The 22,653-nt window shown below is 37.0% G+C and overlaps 2 protein-coding genes and 1 pseudogene across 2 annotated transcripts; 1 reads left to right on the top strand and 2 right to left on the bottom strand.

Annotated features, from left to right (window-relative positions):
• The first annotated feature begins 4,239 nt into the window (after positions 1-4,239).
• On the top strand, positions 4,240-5,206 carry LOC142189587 (olfactory receptor 6B1-like; annotated as a pseudogene).
• A 585-nt stretch (positions 5,207-5,791) lies between these two features.
• LOC142189586 (olfactory receptor 6B1-like) lies at positions 5,792-14,453 on the bottom strand. Its single transcript, XM_075262196.1, has 4 exons — positions 13,536-14,453; positions 8,247-8,347; positions 7,096-7,115; positions 5,792-5,871 (listed from the first exon to the last, which is right to left on the bottom strand). The coding sequence occupies exons 1-4, from the start codon at positions 14,451-14,453 to the stop codon at positions 5,792-5,794; spliced, it is 1,119 nt and encodes a 372-aa protein (XP_075118297.1).
• Positions 14,454-21,138: 6,685 nt separating this feature from the next.
• On the bottom strand, positions 21,139-22,086 carry LOC142189585 (olfactory receptor 6B9-like). The gene has a single exon (XM_075262195.1). The coding sequence runs from the start codon at positions 22,084-22,086 to the stop codon at positions 21,139-21,141; it is 948 nt and encodes a 315-aa protein (XP_075118296.1).
• Positions 22,087-22,653: the final 567 nt, after the last annotated feature.

Genomic DNA, 22,653 nt, shown 5'->3' with positions numbered 1-22,653 from the left:
AGTGTACCAGTCAGAGGAAAATATTAGAATGTCATCCAAATACACAATTACAAACTGCCAAAAATATCAGTTCTGGAAAACTGCAGGCACATTACTTAGACCAGGGGTAGGGAACGTACGGCTCTCCAGCTGTTGCAAAACTACAACTCCCAGTATGCATACTTTCTCTGCTGTCTTTGGAACTCCCATGGAAATGAATAGAGCATGTTGGGAGTTGTAGTTTCACAGCAGCTGGAGAGCCGAAGGTTCCCTACCCCTGACTTAGACCAAAAGGCATTACCAAATACAGAGACTAAGCTTAAAGAAAGCTGAAGTTTCCAGAACCCAGGCATTTGGGACAGACAGTCAGAGTACGTCCAGCCTCCATGCAGTAGAAGTATAAGCCTCATCGTCTCTGGAAATTTCCTTTGTCCTGCGGGGACATATCAGAACCAAGTTGCATAGGCTCTGGAGTGGGTTCAGGAGTGGAGACTGGAGAGGAGATGGAAACAGTACCAGTCAAACATTCACTCTAAGAGTCACGTAGGCGTCTTTTCAAATGAATGGCGAGCTTCATGCATTCATTCAAGGTGACTGGTTGTGGATAATTCACCGACAAAACTTTGAGGGAGTCTGTTGCATAAACGAGAGCAGGATCATTCCACTGTGATACAACGGACCACCTGTGAAACTCAGAACAGTATTCCTAGGCTTCATGGTGTCTCTAACGCAAGGACAACATGTTAGACTCGACCACTGCCTGAAGATCTGGCTCATCATACAACAGGCCTAAGGCATCAAAAAATCTCTCCACAGAGTTCAGTTCTGGGGCCTGAGGACCAAAAGAAAAGGCCGAAGATTGTGGATCTCCTTTTAGGAGGGAAATAATTATTCCCACTCACTATTTCTCAGTCCCAGACAAATGAGGCCTCAGACGGAAGAACATCTTACAACTTGCAAAAGTTAAAGAATGTTCTCTATCTCCAGAAAGGGAGGTTAAATTTAGGTTCAAGAGGTAACTGTCCATGGCTAGAAACATTTGAATGAACCTGCTCCTGTTCCTGTACACTTTGGGCTAAATCTTGTACAAACTGAGTCACACCCTGCATCTGATCCACCAGACACTAGAGGTGTTCTAAGGTAAAGTTTTTTGGGCCTGCTATTCTGTTAGGATCTCAGATTTAGGTACAGGGTCCAGAATAGTCAGAATAGAGAGAAGCACCAGAACCGAAACTAACAACCACTAGCGGAGTAACCGTAACCAAACAGCTACACACCCAGTATAAGCCAAAGCTAGTCTCAGGACATATTCACCAGAGCTCCTAGTGCTGGAGATGGACTTGGCAGGATCCCAGACTGGAGTTGACAGCACAGAGAAATGTGCCACAAATTGATTAACTGCAAGCAAAAGCCAGAGATCAGAATTGCAAGCAACTCACCAGACAAACATTTAATGACAGAGCAAGGTCCAAAACCAGGTTAAAACCAATAGCCGGCATGGAAGTCAGAAATGGAGGGGATTATAAAGACCCGGACCATCACATAATTTAAAACGCAGTTTCTTAAAGGGGAATTCATCTCTGTAGACCCTGCAGACTTAAAGGGGCCACAGCTGATGCCACAACCCTAATTGGAACAAATTAAGATTTTGTAAATTTGATTTTTTTCTTTTTTACAGATTCTATCCCATAGCCTGTATGTTGTTGTCTCCTGTCCTAGCTGTCTTCTGGCTTCTGTGGAATGGTATGTTACTAAAGAAGTCTGAATACTGAGAATATTTATATACTGAAGCTATGACAAACTGTGGAAGTTTCATGCTATAGGAATGAATGTGGACATATTGTGGACAATCTGGAGGTATCATACTATGCATAGAATTTTGCACATTTATAATACAAATAACTTTCTAGCTTTGTGACATTGTTTTTACATTACTGATACTAGAAGTCGGGAGTCAATTTCCTATCTTGAGTCTTAAGAATGGTACCAGCTGGCTAAAGCTAAATCTTAACAAAATGGAAGCTCACATGATTGGAGTTCTGTGTTCAATGGCATGAAGGCTACTTTCACAGTCATCATCTCTATCCATAGAAGATACAACTCTAAGAAATTCGGACAAAGGGTAAATCTTGGATGTAGTTATTGATGGGCATTATCTTTTAGGAACAAGGTTTTCTCCAACATCAAATCCTCAAACATCCACTTGAAAATAAGACTCAAGACTTATCTCTCCACTAGTTTTTGGGGCAACTAACACCCTCTCTATACATAGGATAGGGCAAATACTATTTGGTTAACCGTTGCACTGCACTTTGAATCCATTTTGAGAAAAACGCATGTAAAATATTTGTAGTTGTTTATTTGGTCAATTTCCTTTATTTTCCATTGCCTGTAAAACATGTAAATTATATATCAGAAATAATAATCATCTATAAACAACAAAAGTTCATGAAAAAAACAAAACAAACATGTCTGACAAATGGATTCAGTGTCTATGAAGAGATAAGTAAAATGTATTACCATTAGTATTACCATTTTAATGTTACAACATATGTAGCTAAAGCCACATAAAGACAAAATACTAAAATTTGATTATTTTTAACTGATAAGTTATGTTCTAGTTTTCTCTAGATTTAATTAGTCCCATTAGTTCATATGTGAAAAAAATTCTGCATCTCTCGTATGGTTATCATGGGATTTCTACCAATAATATACTGACAACCAATATAAGGCGCCTCCAAAGAATAGAAGATGATCAGTATGAACCGTCATTTACAGGAGTCAGGATCTGTAAATATATTCATCAGCTTTAATATTTTGTCATATTCATTCATTTCCTGAACTCTTCATTCACTCTTATTGACTATACAAAGGTAACTTTAAGGATTTTTTGCTCTTTCTTATCCTTATGCACACACATTTTCAGATATTATTAGAGCACATAAGAGCATTAGATGCCATACACATTTGTAAAAGTATCACAATTATTTGGGAACCTTTTAATTCATCATTTTATAGTAAATAACTTCATTGATGTCATTTACAATTTACAGAATCATTTTTTTTCATTCAGAACATTTATTCTTCATCAGAGAATTTTAAGTATTCTAATTCCAAACAGAAAGCAAAATGGGGGCCACACGGTGGCTCAGTGGTTAGCATTGCAGCCTTGCAGCGCTGGAGTCCTGGTGTTCAAATCCCGCCAAGCGCAAAAAAACCATCTGCAAGGCATTTGTATGCTCTCCCTGTGTTTGCATGGTTTTCCATCCCATATTCCAAAAAAGACATACTGATAGGGAAAAATGTACATAGTGAGCTCTATGTGGGGCTCACAATCTACATTTAGAGAAAAAAACAGAAAGCAAAATATTTCTACGAATACATTTGGGATCATAAATGATCATAATTAAACTCAATAATTAGCTAAAATTAACCAGAATCTACTCAATGTAGTTTCCTATAATATCACGATAAATAACACACATAGTACATGAGAATTCTTTTTTTGTTCGTTGCTATGTATTTAGTAATGGTGGTGTCACATAGAACATTATTTGAGGAAGTATATGGTGCTGCTGTTTTTGATGCAGTTTAAGAGTCAAAGTCAGAAGTGGATCCAACATGAAGGAGAGTTATATGTCCTTCCATTATGTTTCTATAACCTTTTAATCCACTTATGTCTTTGAGTTCAAATACCTTAGTGCAAAACTACCACAAAAGCTGTTTTGCCTGTGTAAAACCTTCTTAAACCAAACAACTGCACCAAAAGTGGCAACTTCTTGTTTACCATATTGCAAGTTTTTAATGATATAAATATGAACAAGCTTATGGTAGTTCAGTGACCCAATGTGTAATTATTTATGGAAAATATATAATTAAATGATGACTTTCTGTTTAAAGATTGTGGGTGTGTACGTCTGTGTGCATGCGCATCTGTGTGTGCAGCTATGTGTGTATGCATCTGTGTGTGTGTGTGCACGCGCATCTGTGTGTGTGTGTGTGCATCTGTGTGTGTGTATGTGTCTGTATCTGTGTGTGTTTGTGTGTGTGTGAGGGGGATGTATATGCATGTGTGTCTGTGTGTGTACATCTATGCGTGTGTGTGCATCTTTGTGTGTGTGCATGCGTGCGTGTGTGTATGTGTGGGTGCATCTGTGTGTATGTTTGTGTGTGTGCATGTTTTAGGAGTATCAGGCAAAAACATACACTTGCTTAGTGGAGTAAACAAACCATTGGCATATGGATATTTTTCTACAGAATATGGAGTCTAAAAATAAAACTGAGGTCACCGAATTTTTTCTGCGTGGATTTCCATCTTTAATTGAACTGCAGATCATTCTTTTTCTATTTTTTTTTACTTATTTATGTCCTGACCATATCTGAAAACATCATTATTGTTACCACTATACAACTTAATCCCAAACTACAAAAGCCCATGTATTTCTTCCTAAGCAACCTGGCCTTCCTTGAAATTTGTTACGTCTCAGTCACCATTCCCAATTTACTAGTAAATATTCTGACGAAGAGGAAAACCATCTCTTTTTCCGGTTGTATGACACAGCTCTTTTTTTTCATTTCTCTTATGTGCACAGAATGTGTTCTCTTAGCGGTTATGGCGTTTGACCGTTACGTTGCCATTTGTCATCCATTACATTATGTTAAAATTATGAACCAAGAGCTTTGTATTCAACTGGCTTTGTCTTCATGGGTGTCCGGATTTACAATAACTATTATAAAAGTGTATTTTATATCCAAACTATCATTTTGTGGCCCGAACATCATCAACCATTTTTTCTGCGACATCTCGCCAGTTCTTAATCTTGCATGTATAGACATGTCATTAGCTGAGTTGGTGGACTTCATCTTAGCTCTGGTTATTCTCCTTATCCCATTATTGGTGACTGCTATTTCATATATTTGTATCATTTACACAATTTTACAAATATCATCCTCTGCTGGAAGACAAAAGGCATTTTCGACATGCGCCTCTCATCTAACAGTGGTCTCCATATTCTTTTCAACTACACTTTTTATGTACGCACGACCAAAAAAAGCCAAGTCAGTAGATGCGAATAAGCTAATATCTCTGTTGTATGCTGTTTTTACTCCTATGATTAATCCTTTTATTTATTGTCTCCGTAACAAAGAAATATTGGATACGTTAACAAAATATTTGTGCCGACAAACAAATTTTCCAGACGTCTTTTCTGTGTGTAATAATAAGTAGGAAACGAGGAAGGATGGTGAGTAAGCCTTAAAGTATTACCATTAGTGGTTTGTGCCTTCACCATTAACAAGATAGTTGAGTGTGACTACATTTTATAGTGTGTCGGTGCTGTTTGTATGTATTATATGCCTATCATTTTTTATCTTTTACTAAAAACTATACATGCATGATTTATATAAGATTCTCAGTTGTCAGTTTGGATGCTATTGTTCTATGTTTTTTTTTTCTTTCAATGTTTTTATGGATATATTGTTAACCAATAAAATTAAATTTCAAACACACTATTTATTCCATTGGCAATGATCAACACTCAATAAAAAGTTCAATAGAATGGGGCTGATTTTACACCACAATTCTACAGTGTTTTACCTGTTGTGCAACTTTTATGACTATGCCTAATTTATTAAGTGTATGCGCTAATTCTGTAGTGATTTGCTCCTAATACAGCTTTTTATTCAAAAGTAAAAGAGGATTGAGACAAATTTATAAACCGGTGAGAGTCGTTGTCATAAATTTGACGTAAGAGATCACTCTAGAAATAAAGTAAGGTCTGAAAAGTAATTTAAAAAAATACACTCATGTAAATCATCCCAACAATTTTTGATATTTATTCATATCCAACTCAAACACACTTTGTGCAATGAGAGTCACGTCATCAATGTATGCTTAAGGGGTTAAATCGAGAAAAGGAAAAGATTTAACAAATTGTTTTTGTTATTCTCTTTTCTGAATAAAGGGTGCTCTCCCTTCACCAATACTCAATTCAGCCAGTGCCCCCCAAAAATGTAAAAATTAAATGAAATTTTAAAAAATTCAAAAATAAACAATGGAAAAATGAAAGGGGAGAGAAGGTTTTACCCAAAGGCAGAAGGGGTATGCATAGTATCATCCCAATCCCAGGAGAATTACATTGGTGATTCAGTTGGAGGTTTTTCTGTCCAAAAATGTCAAACATTTAATAAGCGTCTGCTCCCTCCTCCTATCCCAGGTACTGTTCGGTATTATCAATGTTTAGCCACAAGAGAAAGAATATGGAGGTATATAAAGATGACACCACTGGTCAAGCTATGAGTTTCTGTTAATGAGCCACAATCTGGTTAAAACCACGATAACAAAAAAGTATTTTTTCTTATTCAATAAATGGACAGAAAAACAATTCTATATATATAAGTTAAAGGCAATGTATGAAAAGCAGGCATTCTATAGAATGGCCGACGTTTTTAGGCAATGCTATAGAATACCTAGGCATTCTATAAAATGCCAAATGCTATTTAGGAAAAGTATGAAAAAGCCAAATGAGCTCCGTGAAGTACGTGAAAGAAATAACTTGGAGTCCGTGACATAATACTAGATAGTACTGACACCTTCTTTAGTAGGATAAATTAGTTTACTTTTGTTTTCTACAATCATCACATCGAGGCGATTTAGCAACCAATAGTCCCTGGGTTCCTTCTTAGTAGTCATTTTGGCTTTTTGGACATCACTGCTTAAATTCTGGTAAATAGTTTTCCTTAAGCAAATACTGCTTTTGGGAGCATTCCCTCGAATTTTGGACAGTTCTGGTCCAGACCAGACCAGCAGAATTGTGCCTTTCCCTACAGCCATAGGCATCTTTCCTATTGCACTATGTGGTATTACCTGACTTATTATTGTACAATTGAGCATTTCTGCAGGCCTGGTCTGGACTGACTGGAGATTGATGGCATTTGCATAACGGCATAGCCATATATGGACTTCAATCTATTACCGCATAACAGAGTCTGAGGAAGGTCTTTTGACCGAAAACGTTCACTCATGCTTTAATAATAAATGGTGATTGGTTTACACAAACCAGTGTGAAGTTCATCCATATTTTCTACTGGACAGGGTGGGACCCTAACTTCACTTACTGGGGACAACGACTGTATCCCTATAAATAGAGATTTTTTAATCATGTACATTCAAGGAGCACTTCTTTTAATCCACTATACAGGTTAAGGACATGCACCACATAGGGATAATGTGTCATTCATCCTGACTGCAGTGCAGCAACAATATTGGTAAAGTTGTCTTTGGCAAGGCCGCTGAGTTGGAGTTGGCAAGGAGCCATCCATAAGGATACAGTGAAGCAACTCCTCCACTGTGTGGCTCTTGTGATCCAGGCTCATTAATTGTAACACCACATAGCAGCACTTCATCGTACAACCATGAAATGAGGAGGCAGGAGAAGGAATGGATGCAATGTCTTGCTTTGATGAAGAGATGAAGATGGGTGGCAAGAAATGGTCCAGACAGGAGGAAAAAAAGGAGGTGGATGGGTTTGCATGGTGTTGGAGCAGGGCCTGCACAATTGGGAAAGAACACACATGTTTATTTTCTTTTTGTGTACACAAAAGCACATGGCTAGAGGAGGAGAATGCCATCGCTCCACTAATAACAAAGCAGAGCGATCGTAGCACGCTCCCACAAACACCAGATATCTAAGGAGCATAAGTATAGGCTGTGCACAGATGGCTCAAAAGAAGAGGTGTTGCCGCTACAGACACATTACTTCTGGGTTGTAGTTTCCAAACAGTAGGGGATTCCACTTTGCTGGTATATAATGAGCCCTGCAAAAGTGGCATGGCTTCCAAAAAGTCAAGCATCTAAATATATGCTACAAAACCAAATAGTGCTCCTTCCCATTTTGTCCCCTGCTGTGTGCCCAAACAGCAGTTTATACCTACATATGACATTAAAGGCTTTTACAAGCAAAAAAAAGTTTGTTTTGTTTTTTAAAAAAAGGTCTGTTAGTGCTATTAATGGGTTAATAAGTGTACATAAATACCTTTAGCATTGTTTTGAGTGATTTCTGGGTTTATCTGGGAGTTTCTGGCATCTTCTGCATTTGTTTACACAATGTCTTGGCTAATGTAATGCATCATGGTAGTTGTAGGCTCTCACACTACTTCCCTCTCACTCCTCTCCCTCTCTAATACCAACACCCTGTCTCCCTAGCTATCCCGCCCATTACTCACCTTCCAAATTAACTCAGCCTACCCCCCTGCCCCATTATACTTACCTGGCTTCTTCCTCTTCAGATTTCCCAACAGAAGGAAGTCTGGAAGGAAGACACGTGAGTATGATGGGGTGGAAGGGAGTTGTATTGGTGATGTTCTGTTTCTGGAAATGGGAAATGGATCATCACTGGATAGTCCAAAAATCTGGATAATTATATAATTTTGCTAAATTATGTAATTTAGAAAGTAGGTGGGGGATGTGTGTTTAGATTAGTGTAGGAATTTCAATTAAGTACGCTAGTCTGGCTACAACAAGAGATGTCTATACAGTAACTTATTGACTAAATTTTATTAATTCTTTCTTGTTAAAAGAAAATACACCAATTCTGGTATTGCTTTTTACCTTTTAAATATTTTTTTGTGCAGCGTACAGCTAAGTATCATGTTAGCTTTATTCTGTGGGTTGGTACAATTACAGTGATACCTAATTTCTATTTTTTTTTATGCATTACTAATTTCCCATTTAGGGACATAAATCAATTACTTGTGCATCGCCGTCTTCTGAGATGCATAACATTTTTATCTTTTAGTTTACACAGTTCATTGAACATTAACTTTTTGCAGGGCAAAAGGATGGCACTGTTTTCAGAAACATATGTCTTTTTGATCCTTTTTATAGCATATTTTGTGAGGCAAGATGGCAAAAAAAAATATTACTTCTCATGATTAGGTTATTTCCTGGTAATTAAAGGGTTAATCGTCTGCAGCACTCATTGAACTTGTCTATCTATTCTAGCAATACTAAAGTACTGCTATAATTATTATTCAATTTTTGACTTGCTCTTCTTATAGCCTAGCTAATAGCACACAGATGTGTGTGCATGTCCACCATTACAGAAACTAAAGGCTAATCATGAGTGTACAAGCTTATGTAGTCTATGTATGACATCAGCACTGTAAGGTCTGCCTACCACTGTCTATTGGTTGAGAGGCTGTCCGATTTAGCTATCATGTGATGTGTGAGTCACTGCACACATGACATTGTCTGCTCTGTATTTCCTGGTGTAACATGTGGAAGTGGTCACTTTCTTGTAGCGTGGCCATTTTTGTTTGTCCAACAAATAATCATTTGTTCAGTTTAATTAAAAACCAACTTGCAACATTTGAGGTGAACCCCATTAATTTCTGACTGATTTACTCTCTAATAATAATGTGAAATAATTTTTTCATAAAATAATTTTATTCCACTCTACTTTGAAAGATCCTTAAATTAAAACTGAAAACTTATAGTAACTTATATTAACTTATCATACACAAGAAGGGCGTGGTTGTGGTGGAGTAGTCCATGGACACCAAAGTCAAGGTAATTTTAGGGATAAATGTCTTCAAAGAGCTGGACAGGCTGATGATATAAGGGCTGGGACTGTGAGTACTATAATGCATCCTCTGTCATGCTGGAAAAGCTGCTCACAGGTCACAAGATATTGGTGCAATTGCCAGTTGGAGAGTTGGAGTTTGGTGCAGAGCTGAGGTGATGCTACAACCTGTGTTATAACAGGAAGGGGTGGTCGTTGGTTGGATCACCATCCCTCTGTGCAAGAAGAATGTGTATGGGTGCACATGATGACTCTCAACGACCATGAGGTGACACTACCACTAGTTGTGGCTAATGCCCAGGCCCTGAGAAAACCCGGATGGTAAGTGGAGTTGTCAGCCCATAGTCCAGTTCCTAGGGTCCATGCCAGCACTTTCTCCTGCCATGAAGCTTATTTATAAAAAATACTTATATTGGAGTACAACATATTGACAAGGAGGGGGCATCCATCTGGCAATGTTACAATCCAATTACCCTGACCCTGTATCAAATAGACAAGGACCTGCTGAAGCATGCACAAATGAGTCAGGTGATACAGGTTAGCAAGAGCCATTGGGCTTCCAAAATAGTTTTGGTAAAGAAGAAGAATGGTTTGCTATTGTTCTGTGCTGATTCCCAATAGCTGAAGGCTTGTACGGCCTGGAGTTGCTTGCCCCTGCCTATGATCAAGGAATTGGTGATGACGCAACCCATGGATATGAACATTTTTGGCCATCCTAGAAGCCTTTAGAGGCATCCAGCAGGCACACAAAGATACATTGAGAAGGCAGTTATGTTCGTGCATGAGGCTCTGACAGACAGACAACAACAGACAGAGCCCATCAGGGAAAAATTCCTAGAACCCTAGGAAGGATATGGAGGAGCTTACTCAACAGATGACTGATGATAACTGAAGACTCTCAGTTAACTAAAGTGGAAACTGCTTCAGAGGGTGCTGTAATGTCAGTAGAGGAAGGCTTTGTCCAGCAAGGGTAAAAGGCTATGCCATCAGCAAAACTGACTGATGGTGCAGAATAGAGTGCTTTGACACCATATGCACTTGGCAATGGCACTGGAATCAACCCAAGATGTTGATAGATGCATGCATGAAAAGAAGGGGCACTTTAAGTTTGAGCAGACTTTTGCCTCAGAGCACCACTCAGAGCTGCTGCAGGCCTGCAAGAGTTGTTGAACTTGTAGTCTTGCCAGAGGACTGAAGCAGAGCTTTCTGGTGGTGTCAATGTAAAATACAAGTCTACTACAGTTGGTTAGAATTGACTACTAAGTACATCAAGTAAGCTTACAAACCTACCAAGTAGATCCAAAGGCAAAACCCACATGAAGCTAACACTAAATTTCTTCCTACTTCTAAATATGGTCACCTCATCCCCCCCCCTCCCCCTCAAGGGAACAATGCCTGTGAGAGAATGAAGAGAAGAAGAAGGAGGGTTGGCTGAATTACATTACTGAGTTGGTGTGAGTGTACAACAAGATGGTGCAGGTGACTACCAGGTAATCCCCATTTATCCTGATGTTTAAGCAGAATGGACCATTTCTAGTAGACAAGATAATGTTCAATGTGTGAGCAGGCCTAGAACTCACTAAACTATATGGGGAAGTATCAACTGTAAGTGAAAGAAATGCACAATGTTGTGGTCTAGTGGTTTCGTCCCAAGTACCTGTCTTTTAGCTGGGGATATAACCAGCCATCAACCCTCTAGTGACATCTGCTTTGTAACCACTGGTGGAGAAGTCGCTAAGGACAGAGTCAGCAGAAGATATATCAGATGCAGCAACTGATATATGTGGGGTGTTGGTGCACAGACTGTGTGGAAAACACCAGACGAGCTTTCTAAGAGGCCAACCGAAGAGGACTATCATGGAAGAGAAGAAAAACGAGGAGGGATGCTTGCCTATAGATATTACATCAAGTATTCTAATTGTTTTCTATCTTATCCTATTTCCCTGTCCCCTGTATTTCAGGTTAAATTTTCCAGTAAATTCAACCATTAAGTATAGCTTACATGGATTACTTACAGCTTACTCATGGATTTCAGAAGATGATGGTGCAAAAACAAATGTTTTCCTTTAACATTTTTCATTGTATAATATTAAGAAAACATAAATATATATCAATTAGTTATCACTGTAATTATACTGACCTTCAGAATAAAGGTATTATGTTACTTATAACGTACAGTGAAAACTATTGAAAATGATATAGAAAATGCTGTAAATAATGTTGTTTTTTTTTGTACCCTTGAGTTAATAAACTTTAGTCAATAACTTATAGGCACACCAAAAACATACAACTCATCTGACAAAAAAACAAGCCCTCGGGGAACCCGGTGGCTCATTGGCTAGCAGTGCAGCCTTGCAGTGCTGAAGTCCTGGGTTTGAATCCTGCTAAGGGCCAAACATTTTCAGGGAGTTTGTATGTTCTCCCCGTGTTTGTGTGGATTTCCTCCCACACTCCAAAGACATACTGCTAGGGAAAAATGTACATTTTCAGCCCTATATGAGGCTCACAATCTATGTAAAAAAAGAAAGAAAAACAAGTCCTCAAACATATACATCAACAGAAAAAATTGCTTTCATATAGAAAACATGGCTTTCTGTGTCCACCTTGTCTTTACTTTTTGTTGTTCAAATGTATCTAAAACCAAAAATGAAAAAAGCTTTGCAAAGAGTCTTAAAAATATTAAAAATTACCTAATATGTTGTGCCTATAGCTCTTGTACTAGCCTATAAGTTTCTATGTTAAAAAAAAAAAACAAAAAAAAAAAAACACTTTTTATAATTCGATCTTGTGGTAACACTAGAGTCGATTTATTTGTTACTGCTGTAAAATAAACACATTCATAGTTACTGTGTCAGTCTACAAACCATTATGCATTATAAAGTTTATAGCCATAAAACAAAAACTATTTTCAAATAAAACTAGTTGTAAAGTTGCTTTACTTTTCATTATATATGCACTAATACAAGAATACAAGAATGATGGCGGCCTGTACAGTTAATGTTTTCTTAAGGTTAGTCAGAAATCTAAAAAATATTTGCAGCACCGGTTACCAACATTATTCTTTGACGTTTTAAAGTTTCTGACTTTTGGACTGTGGTGTTTACACAAGTCATTTTGCAATTTTTGCAACAAAATATGTTCCTGTCCTTAAAAAAAAAAAAAAAAAAACTGAGAAAAAATTGTGCAGAGAACTACATAGGTTAAAAGCAAAGTTGCACAGCAGATTCAAGCAACGTAAAATACATATGAGGTGCATGTCTACTGTGACTGTAATGCAAAAGCAAAGAAAAAGATGGGTGCTAAGATATGTGTCAACACTGAATATGGAATATATGGATTATAGAATTCTATAGTTATTATATTGTTATTATATTTATTGAATTGTCCACTTGCCACAACAAGGTGATCGCATACAGATGGATGCCTCACCATGCCTGGGCCTAGGACCACAAAGTAAACTTATGGTAGTTAGGAACCTGCTCTACTCTACTCAAAACAGCCTTAGTAAAGGAAGTGCATGGATAACATGGTGTCTAGAAGACTTTCAATTCGTGCTGCTATTTTTTTTAATAAAAATTTGTTGTGTGGTATTTAAAATTCTCCTTGTGGCTCCTTAGGAACAGATCATATCGAGACTAGAAAAATGGCAGATTGGCAAGGAGCACCTGATAAAACGTTACATGGCAAATTCCATTAAACTTAACGGAAAAACATTTGTAAAAGACAAAACTATTACCAGAAATATTTAGAACATGATTTATATTTACTGTGAACTGTATTTTCTGTATATTTAACAAGTCATGTGAACATATGTGACATAAAAGAACATGTGCTCTAATTACATAATAAGATACATAAACAATACAAATAAACATACCATGAAATAATTTAAATATATGCTAATAACCTGTAATAATAAGGGCAGCTGGCGGTAGAGGATGGCAGTTATCCTAAGACCATGCCATGCAATGTTACCAATGACTTCTTTATTGTCTGCTTCACTTCCTCATTTCTCAGGCAATAAATTATTGGGTTAAGAAATGGAGTCAAAACTGAATACAAAATAGTCACCAGTTTATTCATATTATATGGACCAGCTTTCTTTGGCCTAGCGTATATGAACAATGTTGTTGTGTAAAATATGATGACAACTGTCAAATGAGACGCGCAGGTAGAAAAGGCCTTTTGTCGCCCCTGGTTGTTTGGCATTCTTACTACTGCCCAGAGAATACAAATGTATGTTATGATTATCAATACAAGAGGAATCATGATAATTATCATGGCCAGGAAGAAATCCACCAACTCCGTGAAAGACATATCTGTGCAAGCTAGGTTTAGTACTGGAGAAATGTCACAGAAAAAGTGGTTAATCACGTTTGGTCCACAAAAACGCAACCTAAAAATAAAAATAGCTTTAACCAGAGCAATGGAGAATCCCAATACCCAGGTGCCAATGGTCAACTGCAAACAGAAGGTGTTGTTCATGATAACTGGATAGAGTAATGGGAAACATATCGCAATGTATCTGTCAAATGCCATAACTGCTAAAAGAACACATTCAGTGCAGGCCAATGATATGAAGATATACAACTGAATCATGCAAGCTAAGAAAGAGATTCTATTGTTCTGAGTTAAGAAGTTGTTGAGTAAATTCGGAACAGTAACTGTAACATACCAGATTTCTAAGAAGGACAGGCTAGCTAGAAGATAATACATGGGCTTATGGAGCTTCACATTACATTTAATTGTTATGATGATGACCACATTTTCCATTACAGTTAAAAGATATATTATTAGGAACAATATAAAGAGAATATACTGCAGCTCTGGACGTGTCGGAAATCCAATTAGGATAAATTCAGTAATGTTGTTCCCGTTATGAATGTCCATCATAGGGCTCACCTGTAGATGATACCTACAACAGTAAAAGTATGCTTTGAAAATCTTATCATATTGGATATGAGTCAACCATGACAAATCTACATAGACAAGTAAAGTAAAACACAAGTATTCTTCAAGGTCAACAAGAAGAGGACACTTTTATTCTGATTTTTTTCTTTTTTTTATTTATCTTGAGCCATTATATTGTCTGAAAGACCTTCCACTCAATAGTAATAGCTGTCTACTAATTGTGTCTTCAATAAGTCATATGATTACAATGTGACCTCTTTTCTCTAGCATGTATTACTGTGCAAATAGGAGGTATCCACAGATACTCTTGAGAACTACTAAGTGACCTACTTCTGCCCTACCACATTTGTGACAAAGCCTCCTCTGTCTCTCCCATAATCTACTCCCTATAGCGAACCTCCCACTCTCACATACAGCCCATAGTTTCCCTCTCTCATAGTCAGGTCACCATTCCACCATTACCTTCTCCAGTGTTATCAGCAGCAGTTGGTTCAGCTTTATGAGAGCATGTGGTGACATCATCCTAAGTCACAGTCTAAGGTCATGACAGGTATATAGTTTTATGAGCTCTGTGGTGTTTTGGAGAAACATACAACAAACATGAGTACAGATTCTAGATATGGGCAGTAGCAGATTCTGAATATACTTTCATTACTTAAAAAAAATAAAATTCTGGAGTGTTTCTTTAACAGGAACAAAAATCAGGCCAAATAAAGATGTTGCGATTGGGCCTCAAACAAAGAAAAACAACTGTTTACTGGTATTCAGACTAGAGGAACATTCAACTAAATATATAAATTTAGTAAACATCTATGACATGTTGCTTCAACTAAGTGTGCTAGACTATTCTACAGCTTCTCCCGAAAGCCTAACCTTTTTTCTTCAGTTTCAGACCTTGTCCCTCATCCCTGTTCTGACATGATAGTTAATAAAGAACTTGCTTTCATCCTCTGGTTTTATTTCCTGAGCTACAGATGTGCTGCAGTTTTTATAAATGACATTTGATATCGTCTTTGCTTTAGAGAAGTAGAACTGTGTACATGCAAAGTAATCTTAAGTTTTTAAAGGACAGACACAAGGTCAACATTTCTGCTACTGAGATTTACCATTTGTGATCTATCACATGATCTGTGAATATAACACCAACTTCCTTGTTTTATAGAGACCATACACAAATTCTAGTTATTTTTACCAGCTTAAATATGTTAACAATGACTTTATAATTCAATAAGAAACATTATATTTCAGCAATCTTACCTTTATCCAGGCTGTCAATAGAGCAAATAGAAAGAAGACCAGTTGTGGGAAGGAAAAAGCACATTATAAGTAGAGTAATAAAGCACATTCTGGTATGAATGTTCCTGTAATGTTGTTATAGAGCATCTGATTCTTCGGTTATTAGGTGTCAGTTATATAGTCGGATAAATACACAATACACCAAATACATCATGACCATGTGAGACTAGCTGGCGTTATTACTTCTCCACATGATTGTCTTACCTAGGGAATTGTTCTCTACGGTTACCACCAACAGACACATGGGATTTTAATTCAACTTAACATTAAATTTGCTAAAGTTTATTGTGCAAATAAATGTAAAGACATTATTTGATTTATGTTTTCAAGTAGAATTCCAATAATAAAGATTGATGAGATATGGCTAGGCAATGCCATCAATGCCTTAGAGTGCAGAAATTGTGGCATGGGTATCTTTAATACAGCAAGTATTCTGAGTTTTATTGTATTTTCGCAGGGAAAATCAAAGCCATATTTCAACAAAAAGGCAGTTTTACTATTGTGGTTACAACTAGACACTGCCTTAAATCTGGTGCATCTTGCCACATCTAGTTTTCCGACTTGCTTAACATGTTAGCATGGTGCCTCAGAAAAGTGGAGTGACTTAAATGTAACAAAATGCACCAACATTTGCATAAAATAAGTCAAAGTAAGCCAACTGAATAGACAGTATAAACTTTCAGTATTCAGTATCAATCACTTTGATAAATCAGTAACATTTTATGACTGCCTAGCTATGAACAAATCTGGGCCATTGTTTTTAAATGTAAATAAAAGTGCTACTTTTTTTCTTAAGATGCTGAAAAACATGAAAATTTGTAAATACACTCACATATTATACCAAGTGGTGACGACAAACTCTATTTCCTGGAAGGTTAATATAGAGCATGTCCGGACATTGCCAAACAAAGCCATTACCATTACAACTGGAATGGATTGTGCCCCAGTCTTTTGCGTACTAATGACATAGTTGCTGATGGACAAATGTCCAAAATTTACATGTTGATGAAGAGAGATTTTTTTACACCAATTATTTATTGTGAATTTAATATGTACTTTTTTTGTCCAAACTTTATTAGGAAAAGGTATTTCTGCGTGTGGCTTTCACAGTGACCATCAGCAGTAATAAGTAATAACACTTAACGGGGTTTTTTCATCTCCATCTCTCAGTAGTTTTCCTGGTGTCTCTTCTTTTCACTTCTTATATTCTTCACCAAGCTGGTGGGCAGGCTTTGTATGCTTGATGAACAGGGCACTATGAAGTACCTCAGTCAGTATAGACATTGCCTTTACCACGAGAGATTATTATAACTACTAGATTACTACAGACAATAATTGACATTGCAATTTGACAAAGAATTAAGATATGAAATAGAACAGAGGGCTCTGTTCGTGAGAGCTTAAAATTTATGAGGAAGTATTTATGAGGGCTTGTTTGGTACAGTGGTCCAGCCAACTTTTAATAAAAAAAAAAAGGTCATGTAACTGAGGCTATATGAGCCCGTGAATATATAGATACCAAATGCATGGAGTGCGAGGTAACTTCAGGTTGGAGGGTCAGCTTTTAAGGTATAGAGTAGGAAGGATAGCTTAGGATAACAAATGTTAGCTTAGTGTGAGGAGGTGTAGAACTATGTGATCTGGTTATGTAATAACCCTGCCTAAAAATAAGTGTTTTTAGGGAATGTTTGAAACTGTTGTAGTTGGGTATTAATCTGACTGTCTGGGGTAGAGAATTCCAGTGTACCATTGCAGGTTGAGAAAAGTCTTGGAGACAAGAGTGAGATGTACAGATAAAAGAGGATACAAGTCTAATGTCATTGACTGAACAGAGAGGGTAGTTAGGCTGGTAGACAGTGACATGGGAGGAGATATAGGGAGACAGTGCTATGGATGGATCTATGGGTGATAATTTTATATTGTATTCTGTGGAGGATGGGCAAAATGACTGGCCACCTACTATCTAAAGGAAATTGTCTTAATATTTTCATTAACTGTTTACTGGTTGGCTGTTTACTGATTCCAAAATTGAATATACAGTTTCAATTCAAAATTTCACATTCAGATTTAAAGTTTTTTTTTTTTCCACCAATACAGTGTAGGGGATAAGCTGTAGATTTATATCACTAGAAAAACCTTGTATCCCTTTCTAAAATGGGTAATACTTTAGAAATGAGATAAAAACAACAACGCCGAGCGGCACATATCTTGATACACTTAATAAAAATTGGTTAGTGCTCAAAGAAAAGTGTAGTGGTATAGGATCACTCACATGGGTTGAATTCTGTGGTCTTAGTACACTTTCGTTATATTAAGAAAATGGTCAGTAGTGTGGTGGGGGTATCTAGAGACAGAACTACATGTGTAAATGGTAGGGATGTACCCTCACCTTGTTGAGCTGTGAGAGTCACAACTACTATACAAGCATCCACATGCAAAAGGGACATATACAACCATCAGTGGTTAAGATGTACCCTCACCTGGGTAAGCTGTGGACTGTCACAACGATTTAGCAGACAAAAATATGAAATCTTAAAAATCTTGGAAACTGCAGAACCTCTGAGCGTAAGGATTGCATAGAATCCAGGTGAATAACAGACCATAAGTATTATAGAGTAAAAACCCCAATCAAAAAAGGATGTATGGATCTACACTTTCCAAATGAAAAATAAAACCTTTTTCAAACATACATGAGGTATAAGACAAGACAAAACTATATTGAGACTCCATACAACATTTTCAAGTAAGTACTTGCTAGTTATTTGGGAACTCTTCATGCACAGATAGGAGGGAGATACTGGAGCACTAGGTACAGATCAATATGGGTTTGTTTTTGTTTGTTTTTTTGTTTATTTGCAATTTTTACACCTTCCCCAACTTCCTAACTGAAAACTTTATTGCCGGGACATCCCCTCTAACATTACTTGCTTCTGTTGCCAATATATATATATATATATATATATATATATATATATATATATATATATATATATATATGAATAAATTATATATAAATTTACATACAGTTTTTCCTTTCATTGTGAGTAACAATTTGATTTTTATGTAATGTAGCTTTGTGCCTCCTTTTACAGTATATTATTTCTAGATGGTCTTATCTTAGAGATTATAGAGATCAGTGGAGAACACATAGAGCCTCCAGCACCAGGATTTTCACAAAGAAAAAATATGTATTGAGTATTTCTATACCAGAGCTTGTTTTCCTCATTATAGAACTCATTTACTTGTTATAGAAATTAATATTTGACTTTTCTTGTGTTCTAAATTGAATTTGATTAATATTTCTGTATTAGAATAGTGACATGATTTGCCTCTGTCTTTCTTTCTTCAGATACTTTTTTAATGATATTCTGAGATATTTTTGGATTTTGCAATTTTTCAATATACAATTAGAAATATTGGTTTGAGTAAACTAATCCAGTCCCCCAAATCTGAACATGTGAATTGAAATGCAAGTATTTGTGCACATATGGAAAATACTGACATATGTATCTGCATAGACTTATGGGAGAAAAATTATGTATAATTGGGTTTTATTGAAGATTTTTTATAATATGAAATATTAAACAAACAAAAAAAACAATAATAAGCCACCCCCGACCAAGATACCATATTAGCAAATACACATCACCAAGAAAAAATGAACGGAAAGACGGGCGAAAAACACCGACCAGAGCAAATGGCGGAGGAGAAGAAAGGGAAAAAGTACAGAACCAGAAAATAAAAGACAGATGAGAAGACAAGACAACGGAGACATACCCAAGAGACACGACAAGACAGAAGGTAAGGAGGGGAGACCAGGAGGGAAGCGTGGAAGGGAAGGCAAGGAGAAACCTAACTCCAACTTAAGTAAGAGATGAGGAAACAGGACCCAAGACCACCAGAGACGTTCAAACTTGGAGGGAACAGAGGAATCCTCTGCGACCAAGGCTTCCATTCTCCGAATAAGGAGAAGCTCCTGATGAATTTGAGCATGGAAGGTGGAGTAGAGCTGCGCCAATGTCTCGGAATGACAGCCCTGGCGGCCGTGAGAAAATGTCCCAGGAGGTCCTTCTTGATTTCTGACAGCTTACCAGGGATAACTGAGAGAAGGGCCATTTGGGGAGAGATAGCAACAGGGCATCTACACACCCTAGAGTACAAGGAGAAGACCGCATCTCAGAATGGCCAGAGGATGTCACATTCCCACCAGACATGAAGCATACTACCCTTTTCGGTGCAACAGCACCAACACCAGTCGGAGACCGCAGAAAAATCCTGTGGAGGAGATAAGGGCACCTATATCAATGGGTAAGGATCTTGAAGCTCCTCTCCTGCGCACTGCAGGGCAGTGACAATTTGTGAGACAATAGGAAGGATTTATCCCAATCAGCATGCTGCAGACTCGAAGGGAGGTCAGAGTTCCAGGCAGCCACGTAAGAGGGGAGCTTCGGCGTGGCATTGTTGAGGAGAAAATCATACAGCGCTGACAACGCACACTGGGGGGGTGGTCTGGGCACACGAGAGCAAACTCCAGGGCCAGGAGGGGGGAGGAAAACTGGGATGGGAGGGAGAACATGGGAGAAAAATTAACAAACCATAATTTGAATCCCACAAACTAAGTTATGAAGTTTCCAAGCTTTTGGAGCAACTCTGCAATTCTGCAGCAACAACTCATATAAATTGCATGTTATTTGTCTATAGAAACAGATTCTGTGTGCGCACCATGCAGGAAGTCCTTCCCGGCAGCGCCGTACTATTACGGCGGATGTCGGGAAGGGGTTAAACCATTACCAAGTCTATAACGTGGGTTGCATTTGACTCAGCAGCATCTGGCTTTACAATTATATTACATTTTAAATTTAATATTGAATTTTAATATTAAATTAAATTTGGCAGCTAATCTCTAAATTCCTAATTACAATATATAAAAACTATTATAATGAAAAATCCTACACATTGATCTTTTCTTTGAGTAAACTGCTACACTATAAATTAAGCCAAAAGTGAGGTTCAATCAACCAGTGTTTTAGAGATAAAGGTATTTTTTATTTAACAATTTCATATATATATATATAAAATGTAATGCTACATACTTTACATACACTAAATAAATACATACATTACACATATTAAATACACTACTGTGGATTAACATTTTTCTTCTAGTGGGCATATATGGACAGTCCTGCCATGAAAAAAATTTGGAAAAACTACACATCCCAGTCCTAGAAAAGACTACACAGTAGACAGTTCTGTATAGGATGCAGGGAGATTTATTGGTGCATAGTAATAAAGTTGCAGATAGTCTATTATACATACTTAGTTGTGGAATATCTCTATAATTTTCTCCTCCATCCTTAGTAAAATCACTTTATGAATCTGTATCTGTTTTCCCCCCAAATCTAAAAGTCTTTCTTAAAGCTTTCTTAACTTCTGCATTCCTAAAGCAGTAGATGATCGGATTTAAAAAAGGAGTCACAATGGAATAAAGTAGAGATAAATATTTGTTCTCATCATAGGGACCAATTTTGTTTGGTCTACCATAAATGAAAAATGTTGTTGAAAAAAAAATAACAACAATGGTGAGATGCGAAGCACAGGTAGAGTAGGTTTTGGTCTGTCCACTTGAGCTCGATATTTTCAAAATCGACCAAACAATAAAAAAGTAACTGATGAGGATTAAAGATAAAGGAACTAAAGTAACTATCATTCCGAGAATGAAATCCACAAATTGTGCAAGAGAAACATCTGAACATGCCAAATTCAAAATTGGAGAAACATCACAGAAAAAATGGTTGATAATATTAGGGCCACAGAAGGACATTCTGAAAATGAAGACAATTTTAACCATAGCTATGGCAAATCCAAGCAGCCAGGAGACAATTGTCAGATATAAGCATAAAGTGTCACTCATTATGACCGTATAACGCAGAGGGATACATATGGCAACATATCGGTCAAAGGCCATGACTGCTAAAAGAAAGCATTCAGTGCAAGCAAGGGATATAAAAATATACAACTGAGCCATACAGGCAAAGAAGTAGATCTTTCTGTCTTGCGTTATAAAGTTATTCAGAAGGTTAGGTATTGTGACTGTGACATACCAGATTTCTAGGAATGATAAACTACCTAAAAAATAATACATTGGTTTGTGTAGCGTTATGTTAATTTTGACGGTTATGATGATGACAACATTTTCAATTAGAGTTAAGATGTAGATTATAAGGAAGACGGTGAAGAGAACTGATTGGAGCACAGGACGTGTTGGGAATCCGATGAGTATGAACACAGATATGTTGTTACCTAGATGTCCATCCATCTTTTGCAGATCTGTTTTCTGTGTTAGTTAAGTTGGAAGGCATAAAAGTATACAGACTCTGGCCAACAACCAGCTGCTTAGTCCTAAAGGAAGATACATTCGTTTTATGGTATACAGTGCATATTACTGCATGTTCAACAAAGTACAGGGTTACCAAATCAAATGAGAACTATGAGTAAAGCTCAGAAAATAACAGGAACAATTCCAGTTATAGTACATTTTATGTCTGTATAAAATAAGACAAAACATACTCAACTATAAAAAAGATGTTCTTTTCTTTTTACAATTAAAAAAAAAATGTTGCTCAATATGGAGAAATGACTATAGTGTGACAGTAAATGATACAGTAAAATAATGGAACAAAGATAGACTATTGAGGTGACTTCAGTAAGTGTTGACTAGTACAGACAGGGCTTATGCCAGAAGAGCATTTACTCCTACAATGTATTGCAGTATGACCATGTGAATAAGGCTTTAGTCATTAAATACACTACTATGGGTTAACAGTTTTCTTCTAGTGGGAATATATGGACACTTCAGCCATAAAAAAAAAAATGGTAATTTACT

The sequence above is a fragment of the Leptodactylus fuscus genome, chromosome 1, assembly GCF_031893055.1.
Source record: "Leptodactylus fuscus isolate aLepFus1 chromosome 1, aLepFus1.hap2, whole genome shotgun sequence".
Taxonomy (NCBI): domain Eukaryota; kingdom Metazoa; phylum Chordata; class Amphibia; order Anura; family Leptodactylidae; genus Leptodactylus; species Leptodactylus fuscus.
Note: the sequence above shows the minus strand (reverse complement) of the source record. Positions and strands in the feature narration are given on the sequence as shown.